This window comes from Alligator sinensis, unplaced genomic scaffold, assembly GCF_000455745.1.
Source record: "Alligator sinensis unplaced genomic scaffold, ASM45574v1 scaffold50_1, whole genome shotgun sequence".
NCBI classification, from domain to species: domain Eukaryota; kingdom Metazoa; phylum Chordata; order Crocodylia; family Alligatoridae; genus Alligator; species Alligator sinensis.
The window spans coordinates 2,446,879-2,457,524 of record NW_005842059.1 but is presented as its reverse complement, the minus strand read 5'-3'; the positions used below and the strand labels follow the sequence as shown (position 1 = coordinate 2,457,524).

Here is a 10,646-nt window from a genome sequence, read left to right as displayed (position 1 = left end):
CCCCCCGCCCCGTCTTCATTGCAATCAGCAGGCGGTTTTCCACTGACTTGAGTGGGAAAGTAGAGTTAGGCTTTTCAGAAGTTGGGAAGCATGTTTCTGGAGTGGTTCCTAGCAGGCAGGCGGGAAGCAGAGTTGCCCGTCTCACTGAAGTCCCACCGAGCTGGTTCGTGGTGCCACCTTCTCCATCACTACACCCATCTGTTTTGCTCCTTGGGAGGCTGCCAGGTCATATGGGGCTCTAGGGGCAAGCACGCATCAACGCAGACCTGGTGTAGCAGGGCTTGCATCTGCTTGGAGCAGCGGTGCTGCCTTGCTTGCCCTTAACTCATTTATGTGTACGTGTATTTTGAGCCTCTTGCAAGCGTCGAGGCCTTCCCTACAATTAACAGGTACACTTAAAAATAGGTCTGAAATTCCCCCGCCGCTTGTCACAGGAGTGGGCTAGACACGTTCAGGCAGAACGCGACCGTCCGGCTTGACAGCGCCCTTTTCCGAACTTACCTGAACCAACTTCGAACGTAGTCAGAATCGTTCCAGGAATTGGGCTTTGTTTTTTCCTAGCCTTGAAAGGAGCAGCTCTCATTTCTTTTCTCGTTGCGCTGCGTGACTTCGGTTTTCACCCATGGAAGCCTGTCCCAGGGACCTACGTACAGGATGCAAAGTGACCGCGGGCTGTGCTTTGCAGAGAGAGCGTCATTCATGATGCAGGCTTTTTTTATTTAAAAAGCATTGCTCTTGTCTTTTGGAGCATTTCTTTGCCAGGACAGCTTGAAGGCTGGCTGGTATTCTGCTCTTCCCTTTGTAAGGCAGGGAACTGCCTGTGCCCTGCCTCCTCTTCCAGCTGCTCAGTCCCTGGCAATTCTTCTCCAAACACTTTATTCTCCAGGTGAGAAGAAAGAGCTCTGCAGCTCACAGCTTGAGACCACAGTGATAAAAGAGACAGCTGCAAGTGTACTTTCAAAGTACATGCCTTTATCCAGGATGTCTTTCTGGATTCTCTACGAGGCACTGAAAAGTCTCACGAAGTCCGAGCTCTCTCACAGCTGACTTCTAGCAGAGTAGCTCTTCAGCTGATGGCTTTCTGAATGGGGACAGTTATTGCCTATTCTGCAAGTCAGTCTAGGTGTCGAGAGCATTGCTTATTTTTTAGGGGGTCAAGGAACATAGGCTTCCATGGCCCATTGTATGCGATGGGGAGGAGTTCATTATCCCTTTCTCGCAAAAGGCACTAAATGGCTCTTAACGCCACCTAAACGTGGGAACTTTACCGCCATTCAGTAACAGGCGGTCCCTCCTCCTTTGAGGTTTGCTGCCAGGGTAGCAGGCAGCATTGCAAAGTCCCCTTCGCAGCCTGAGGTTCAGAGCAAAGAGGTGGGGGTCGGTCCTGGCGACACGGATAGCAAGCACGAGCAACACACCTTGGATGGTAGAGGCCTTTGTAACTTCACCGACCGCTTAATTTTCACCCAGCGTTTCCAGCTTTTGGGAACTTCCCAGTAGAATTGTTGATTCCTTTTCCAGGGGTGGAAAAATGGGACAGCTGTGCAGGTTATGTCTATGTGAAGAGTAAAAGTGTACCCATAACATGCTATGCAGCGATAGGACAAAGAGAAGGGACTGTGACAATCCCACGGTCCTATTCCCAGTGACTTTGTTCTGAAACGTGTCGTTAACTTTTGAAGTAAGATATCTCTTACTTATTTTTCCCTAACTCCGTAACTCTCGGTTCAGAGGTGATACCTTTTATTAGACCAACTAATAGATTGCAAAAAAATATATATATCTTTTTTTCTGCAAGCTTTCATGCCCTTCCTCAGGCTCAGGGAAAATGAAAGATGGTACAGAGTCCCCATAGGTAGAAAATACACTTCATTTTTGCCCAGAGGAAGCTGAAGGTGGAAGTCTGTTCCTCTGGGTCCATGAGAGTGTCTTTATTTTTCCCTCTGCGTCTGGACCACCTTGTCCCAGCCAAGCCAGGAAACCTCCACACCATCAGGAAATGTTAAATATTTAATATTGCTCTTCAAGTAAGACCAAATCCCCACTGACAAATCTTGTCTCAAGTCACAGGAAACTGGTGGGAAGTCACTTCTACACGTTTCTTAGTCAAGAGAGAGCCAATTATTCCAGCTGTGCAATAGTCTTTGCCACTGGAGAGAGACAGAGACACCCCGTCCTCCTGGGTGCACCTCAAGTTGTAGGGGACTGAAGCCAACGAGCTTTTCAGGCCTCCCAGGCTATTAACCAAGTGCCTCCTAAATACAGCTGTCTGTGACATTTAGAAAAGGGGCTGAGTTTTTTTCTCATTTTCACCTCCCTTTTTCATTTAACATCATCTGCTGTTTAGTCCTTTTCTGCCCAGCTTCCTGCCCCTTGGAAATGCAATGCCTTGCCGATAGACTGAGCTGGCAGTAGAAATCTCGGATTATTTGAACCGCCCGCGAGAGCAGGTTGGGAATGTTCTGACCAACTTTCAGCCCAAAGTGCCAGCACATCGAGCAAGGGATGTTTCACGGGAAGCATCTCCAGTTTCTCAGCATGTTCACTGAGTGGGTTAGGTTGCCACCCAGCGTGAGTTCTTGATTGCCCGGGCCCAGGGGCAATCCACTGGCAGAAACCTGCCCCCGGGCTGGGGACCCTTATCAATCCCCTCAAGCCACTGCAGGGTCCAAGGAATTTCCGCATGGCCGGAGACGTCCCAAATGATTTCGGCTTTAGTCTGATGCATACGGAAGCAATATTGTGAAAACATGACTTTCCCCGAGAGAAAGGCACTCCCGCGTTCGTCTTCTCCGTATCTCACCGTGTGGAGCTTGCAGCCAAAGTGATGGCCATCAGATGCCTGCCCATCTCCGGACATTAGCCTCTCCCAGCCTAACGCCCTCTTTTCTCCAGATATTGAGCTTCCATCGAAAAATAGATGCATGCATAAAAGGAGATTCTGCTATGTTTCCCAGAGTCAGCCACGCCGCCTTGAGTCCACATCCAGACGGGTTTGGGAGCTTGTGCCTCTTCTCATAATCGTTCCTGAACGCATATGACTAATTGCTAGCACTTGAGTATTAAGAAAGGTCGTTGTTTCACCCCCCGAGCAGCCTGTTCAGAGGTCCGACCAAATCCCCCTGTGCCGCTGGAAGTTCCCAGAACTTTTTAATGTCCTGTTTGCATGCAGGGATTTGCCAGAGCGAACAAGAGGGGCTAGCCCCCAACCAGCTACAGCGGTTCATTAAAAGTCAGGGATGGGTAGATTAAGATTGCAATGCACGGGGTGGGGTTGGTTAAGCTCTTGGGGATGGTTTTGTTCCTCATTGTTATTCCCAGGCACAAACACTTAGCCAGCCCCATCCAGTGCATTGCAACAGAGCCTATTTAAATTCCCATTTTATTCCACGTTTATTTAGGTTAGAAGAAACGCATGAAGCGGTGTGATAATTTAGCTAGTTTGCATCACCCAAAGAAAACAAGGCTCCTTAATGTCCCTCTCCTCTCACACCTTCAAATTGTTCTTTTCAGCAGCCTGAAGATTACGGGCTGGTTGGCGGGTGCCTAAAATCAATCCAAGGGTCCATTTAAAAGGGTATGGAAAAATGAGAGTTTTTCGTGGCAGACTGAAATTCAGACCCTGCCGTAAGAAAACCTGCATTTAAAATGTCTTCAAAATCCGGCGCTCCCCAGAAACATCTCATTTATTTTAAAAAAACAACCAAACCCAAGTTTCACCAACACTTCCAGAACATCTGCCCTGCTGCCTAACCTCAAAGCAAGATAAATGCAGACCCTGTTTTAAACACTCCTCTGCAAAATAAGCCTAAATCCTAGGAGTTACTGCTTTGTTCTGGTTTCCTCCGGTCCTGGAAATGTTGTTTGCTAAAAAAAAATTTTTTTTAAATAGTGAACTGGGTTGTATTATAATAGCAGTCAGGAAAATAAATACGCAGGAAGGGCGGTGGAACCAAGTTTTGGGAGGGAGAGAGATTCCTGGGAAGCCGACTCATCTCCGTGTCTCCCGCGTGTGCTTTCAGCCGAACTTTGGGTGTTTGCTTTTGGGCAGGGCTGAAAAGCATACGCTTTAATGCACGCCTGCTGGGCTCTGGTGCTGCAGTGCCCTTGTTACTAATGGGATGTTGATGGAGTCCGAGAGCGTAGCAGGACTCGCTAAGGATTAGGCATTCACACGGCTAATGAGAGCATGCACGGTTGCATTAAATAGGGATGCGAATACTCAGGCTTCGGGGCGCGAGCCAAGCGCTTGCTGAAGAGAGGAAGCAAGAAAAGTCTAGGGGCAAGTTACTGTGCAGTTGTCCGTGCTGGGGACCGTGGCGTCTTCCTCCCCTGCGGATGGCCTTGTCAGAGGCAGGGTGCAGGACTCGATGAAGCACTGCTGCGTCCCGGCGCCGAGCTCTGCAGCCCAAAGTACTCCCTCTAAACCAGCCCCTGCACTTCGGTAGCAAGAGAGATGCTAACCCCAGCCCGAGCACCTGGCAGCCTCCTGCTACCTGTGTTTTGTGGGTGCTGCTGCAACATATTTTGGCTAAATTAGGAAAGTAGCCTCTGCCCTTTCCCCCTCTCCCCCCACCCAGCGATTAGGGCTGCACCCCATCATCTCAGTCTGGTTCGAGACGCCGCATCATTTTGCTTCCTAGAAGCCATTAGGGCACGATACGGTGAAGCATGGGCAGCCGTGAGACAGCGCGTGGATGTGCCGGGGGTTTTCACTGCCTCCCAAAGGGCATGGGGGGGCAGGGAATAACCTTTTTAATTTTATTTTTTTTTCCAGTTCTCTCAGGCCAGACACACCACAGCCCTTTGAAACGATCTGTGTCCCTTACCCCACCCATGAATGTGCCAAACCAGCCTCTAGGACATGGATGGATGTCTCATGAGGACTTACGAGCTAGAGGACCCCAGTGCGTCCCATCCGATCATGCCCCCCTGTCGCCACAAAGCAGTGTAGCCTCTTCGGGAAGTGGTGGGAGTGAACACTTAGAAGATCAGCCTTCTGCTCGTAACACATTCCAGGAAGAAGGGAGTGGTATGAAAGGTGAGTGCAAATGAGACCCTCTCCCTCCCCTCTGCAGAAATAGGCTTCGCCCCAACTAGACGCTCTTGCATTGGGGTGGGAGAAGGCAGGAAGGAGAGAGAGTGAGAGAGATTTCCCTCCAATGCCAGCTTTTTTCCTTGTCATTGAGAATCCCTCTCCAAACAGGCTTACGAGCTCTCCGTGCTGGTGCTGTTAATGCTTTAATCCCAGGTCTTGTTTCAGCTTTAGTTTCAGGCTAATCCAGCGGGTTGCCAACAACACAGTAGAGTCGAGTGTAACACGGGGGCTTTCTTTGGACACCGCCTGTCCTCTTGAATCAGCGCTGATGAGATGGCATGTTCCAGCTCTGTTATGCTAGCCCGGGATGCCGCCTTACCGCAGTGCCTTTCAAACCTGCAGGCACTCTGGCCTCAGCTCCGAGTGGCCTCTCTCCTGGGCTTTTCCCTATTGCAGAAAGCAGCCTGGGATCAGCCCAGGCAAACGTATGCAATCCATCACTTGTGTGTCCGCTGTGCTGAGCATCCCGCCAGGTACCTGATGATGTTGTAGCTTGGAAAGGATGTGCGTTTGCGCTAAACGTCTCCCGTGTGCTCTGGTGAAGTAGTCCGTGGTGCCTGTATTTTTAGAGAGAGGGTTGGCAATGACGGTGAATATTCTTATTAGCCACAGATGCAGAATTTGGAGCGAGCCATGAAGGCACTGATCCTGCCACCAGATCGGATCAGTGCCGTCACAGCCGTGGGGCAAGATCAGGCCCTTTTGAAGAGGAATATATTTAGCGGTAGATTGTACAATTATAAATTATGCAAAGTTGTTACCTAGGCAGAATGATAACGCATGAAACCCAAGCTATTTTAGGTGTCATAGCTGTAAAAGTATCTTTACACACGCATGCACGCACACACACACAGACACACGCATGCACGCACACCCATCTGCAAAAACTGAAACCACTACAAAAGAGTAAGCTTCCCACTAATCCAAATCCACACTTACCTGCCGGGACCAGCAACAGAAAACGGTTCATGATAGCAGTAATGTTATGCATTATGTTGAACTCGGTAGGGCATTGCCATTCACGCACACTGTCTTGTGCGCGCGCGTGTGTGCTTGTGCATGGTACGGATTGGCAAAGGACTGTTAGTGGCCTCTGTGCACTTGTTTGCCTTCAGAATAAAGCAACGGTAACCCCTAGCAAGGGTCGGCGATCTGTGCAATTGGGTATTTTATAGGTGCGCCAACCAAAAGCAGTTGGGCTTTCGTTCCGTGTTGCTCTCTGTTCACAGCATGATAAAGATAATTCACCTAGAGAGCGTTTCCTTGCTGTGTCCAGGAGAGCACTGATTGCAGCATGATGTTGTAGGCAGGTCCTGGCCCTTCCCTGTGCCTTTTGTTCCCGTGCTAGCCTTTATCTGTCCTGTGAAGCAAGAACATGCCTGCAGCCTTGTCTATACCGGAGCTTTACTGCTACATTTCCTGGTGGGGACAAGTCTTTTCCGTGTGTCTTCATCTCAGCTAGGACAGCCCAGGGCTGCTGGAGCGTGAGTGCTGGCAGTGAAAGCCCATGGGACGTACTCAGGAGACCTGGTCCCCAAGGTGGTTGAGCACCTGGCACAGATTAAAAGCAACCTGCAGCTGGTTTGTGTCAGGAGCTGGCCTGGCCCCAGCCCCAGCTTGGCCCAAACCTCGCTCCCTCTTGCTTCTCCAGATGTATCTGGTTCTGTGGTATTTATTCAAAGCGACCGGGGGCACCCAGGCTTCTGCCCATCTCCAGTAGGTTGTGCCAATCTCCTGCCAGGGCTAAAAAGGGCACCATTAGCAATGTCAGGACAAATCAGCAGCAAACATGAACAGATCCTCCCTGTGTCTGCATCTGGGGGTAGGTTCTGCTCCCCCTGAAGCCATGGGGGGGACTTTTTGCAAAAGGAAGAAGCACCACTGGGACCTGCTTAGTATTACTTCACTCCAGTTGCACACTGGCCTGGTATGCGGACAAAAAACGGGGAATTGGGGCTGGTGGCAGTAAGGGTCTCAGGGCTAGACCCCCCCCGCCAGATCTGTTGGCTTCCCAGTCCAGTACAGCATATCTCCAGCTGGAGATGCATCGCTGCCGGATCTTCGCAGCTTCCCCCTGAGCCTTTTCCCCGTCACTTGGGAATGAAAGATGAATTCAGCGCAGAGCCCAAAGGCATCTGAGACTCCGTGGGCAGCTGTTCATTAAACAAACCCCGCGTCCCCTGCTGGGCCTGCCCACCCAGCCCCAGGACAGCGTGATCACAGCGCTGGCTCGTAAGCCTGCGCTAGCTGAGGCGCCGCTGACACCCAGGCTGCTGCGGGGAGACGTGGCAGCCTGGATTCAAACACATGCTTGCAAGCAGAGTGCAGACTCCTGGCGCCTACGGGGGTGGCTTGGCATGGCTGGCACTCCTGCTGCCGTGTCTTTGCTGCCCAGCTGGATGCACATGGTCCGCTCTGGGAGCCTGGCCTGTGCTGCAGTCGCCTGTGCCCTGTTCTGGGAGGCTGTGCCCATAGCCAAGTGCTGGAACAGGTCCACGTGCATCAACCCTGCTGGTGCACTTAGCTCCCCCCGGACCCAGCCACTTCCTTCCTCACACTTTGCAAGCTATGGGTGGCAGAAATGCCTCCTCTACCTGGTGGTGCACGGTGAGGGAGACCTTTGCACTGGCTCCTCTCCATTGGGAACAGGAATACCAGTTTCCATTTGCAACCCATTTGTTTGTCAGCCGATCCCAGCTCCAGGTGCTTTATGGTTTTTAAATTCTTCTTTTGTTACTACTGGTAAATGCCCCTTGGAAAGGAGTAAGTCCCTTTTGGAAAGCAGTGGGCTGTATTAGAGCATGAAGGGGTTTAGGTACAGGTGTGCACAGCATATGCCTCCAGGCTAAGGGACGTGACTTATGACCTCTCTCTCCCCACCCAGCCGCAGAATTATTATTATTATTATTACCATATTTTCTGGCATACAGCAGGCCCCTGGATGAAATACGTATGTTGTGTTTGAAAGAACGAAGGAAAAGATATTTCTTTGAAAATACTCCTTGTTTCCCTGCCCTGTTTCCCAACCTGCAAGGGTCTGTTGCTTGGTTCGGCTCTGATGCTCAGGTCCCTTCATTTCACGCCAAACATGCCCTTCGGGCTCCTTCCCTTTTGGCAGCTTGCTGTTCCCCGCAGATCTCAGCGGGGCGAGACCTCCGGTTTCCAAGGTGTATCAGTTCCCACGCCTTCAGAGCCGCCTGCCTTGAGAGATGGGGCACACCAGTCGTCGGGTTGATGGGGAGCAGGTGCCCCGATAGTCTGCTCTGCCTCCCATCTTCCTTGGTCTCCTCCAGACTCAGTGTGCAAGCTGTGGCAGGGCATCCAGGCACGGTCGTGCACCCCAGGGACGGTCAGAAATAGGCGCTGAAAAGAGAAATCGTGATTCTGAGTTAAACGCCTGCATTTGGATCCATTGTTCTTGGTGGACCCGTTTTAGGCAAGACCGTGCATGGATGCAAGCAGCATTCTCCCTCCTTCGCCCTCTTCTCACCTGACCCATCCTGCATCCTTGCAGGGCGCCGTGTGGCCAGGCTGGCAACAGGACATCGAACCCTGCAGCCTTAGAAACCTCAAGCAGATTAGCAGGGAGAAGTCAGCAGTGATGCATGAGCCAGGCCTGTTATTCTGAAAAGGCACTTGTTGCCTGTCTCCTTTCTCTGGCTGCGCTTCAGTGCGACAGCTTGGCTTGCACAAGCAGCCCTGACCCCCACGAGCAGCCGTGAGGCTGGTGGAGGTGTCCCCACTAGTAAGAGCTTCCCCATGGGAGCCAGGAGAGAGGGCATTGCACACTTCAGAGACAGCCAATGCCCCTCCAAGGAGAAGGGGCAATTCCCAATGAGCGGCTCTGATGTGGGGAAGAGGCAGCACTGCGAAGCACCTGCAACCAGGAACAATGCACCCAGCTGCCGTGCAAGCTCCCCACCCTGTCCCCAGTGGCTTACCCCAGCGCGGACCTGGCCTGCTGCTCGAGGAAGGCAGGCCATGCTCTATGCTTTGGACCGAACACAGCTCTGAAATGGGGGCCAGCTCTCCTGAATCGCTTTAATATATCTTAGCATGGCCAGAGAGTCCCAAGGCGTGAGCAGCATAAAGCAACCGCTAAAGGGCTTGCTTTCCCTTCTGATCCATCTCTGGTAGGGTCTTATCCTACCACACTTGGCTGGATATATCCGTGCAGGGCCGGCAGGGTGCTTGGTGTCACTCCTGCCCATGAGGAGCAAGCTAGGGCACCTGCTTGGCCCTGTCACTGCCCCATTTCTGGAGTGTGCAGGCGTGGGTGAGCAGGGCTTATTCCCTCAGCCACGAGCCACAGCACGGTGCTGCCAGCCGTCGAGCCAGCGCACGTGATGCCAGCAGGAGCAGAGAGGTCCTAGGGCAGCGGTTTTCAGTCTTTTGGGGTATGCGGCCCACCTCACTAGACTTAAGACCCCCTCGGAAAATGCCAGCGCTTGGCTTTCACTTTGACTACAGAAAAATACGAGAGCAATTCTTCTCTCAGCAGATTTTTAACACTCTGGATTCCTATCTGACTTCTCTGGGTTTATCTTGCCAATCCTGTTTGCACACCTCAGAGGTAACGTCGCATCTCATAGCACCCTGGAAAGGGTCTCGGGTTGCTTTGGCACGCCGGTTGAGAATCACTGTCTTGGAGGGCATAGCCTGGCATCGCTCGGTCCATTGGGCCTCTGACTCCAAATCTAGGGTCCCAGCACCTTGTGTAGATGACCTCCTGAGGGCTCTTCCAGCCCAGCTTTTCTAGAGGTTAAGGTGTTGCCAATGTTTTGGGGCAGTGTGCCTTTTGGTTGTGTCACAGGGGCATTGGTGTAGTTGTAGGACTAGGCTAGACAAGCGCTTGGGTTGGCTGGTTGGGATAGGGATGGTCCTGCCCTGAGCAAGGGTTGGACTAGACGCGACCTCCGGAGAGCCCTGCCAGCCCTGCTTTCCTACCATGCCATGAATTTAAGGAGCATTTCTTCCTCAAGGTCAAGGCTGCACTTGCGGGAGGGCTTTGCTATCTTGTTCACTTCTTGGGATGGGTTGGTGGAGGGCTGGGGCTTGCATGGGGGCACTGGCCAGTCAGGGGTGTGAGTTTTTGTGGTGCACCTATGCCATCAACCCCCTCCCTGCAGGCTTGGGAGCGGTACAAACACCGACACAGTACGGTGCACTCCCCGAGCCAGCACCAGCACTCCCGTGCCAGGGTCTCCAGGCCTGTCCTGGGGGTGGGTGCAGGTTTGCAGCTCTGTTGAAATGCTCCGGCCAAGCCGCTAGTGGCACATAATTGATGATGAAGGAACGAGGATGGCCTTGGGGTCGTTGCATCGGTGTGAAGGGCTCTGACACCTCATAACCCTGCTGCTGCCCCCTCATCCTGTTTGGTCCGTGGAAGGCCTGCGTCTCTCTGGCTTTCCACAAAGACTGAGTCTCCCTTTCTTTCAGCACAGGGAGAGGAGTGGAAAGGGGCACCTTTTTCCACCGAGCCCTCCATTGCAGCTGCCCGGCCTTGCTGGGGAGGGACCCGATGCTGGGCTTGCTATGGGGAAAGATG

The 10,646-nt window shown here is 52.3% G+C and overlaps 1 protein-coding gene across 6 annotated transcripts in view; it reads left to right on the top strand.

Annotated features, from left to right (window-relative positions):
• SAMD4A (sterile alpha motif domain containing 4A) overlaps positions 1 to 10,646 on the top strand; it is a 172,663-nt gene that overhangs the window by 126,063 nt on the left and 35,954 nt on the right. For 5 of the 6 annotated variants that reach the window (XM_006023098.3, XM_006023097.3, XM_025203509.1 and 2 more), the window contains one exon: positions 4,778 to 5,041. The exons of the other annotated variant lie outside the window; for it this stretch is intronic. In XM_006023098.3, the coding sequence (XP_006023160.1) occupies positions 4,778 to 5,041 (264 nt within the window). The remainder of the gene's footprint in view (positions 1 to 4,777; positions 5,042 to 10,646) is intronic. 6 annotated transcript variants of the gene reach the window in all.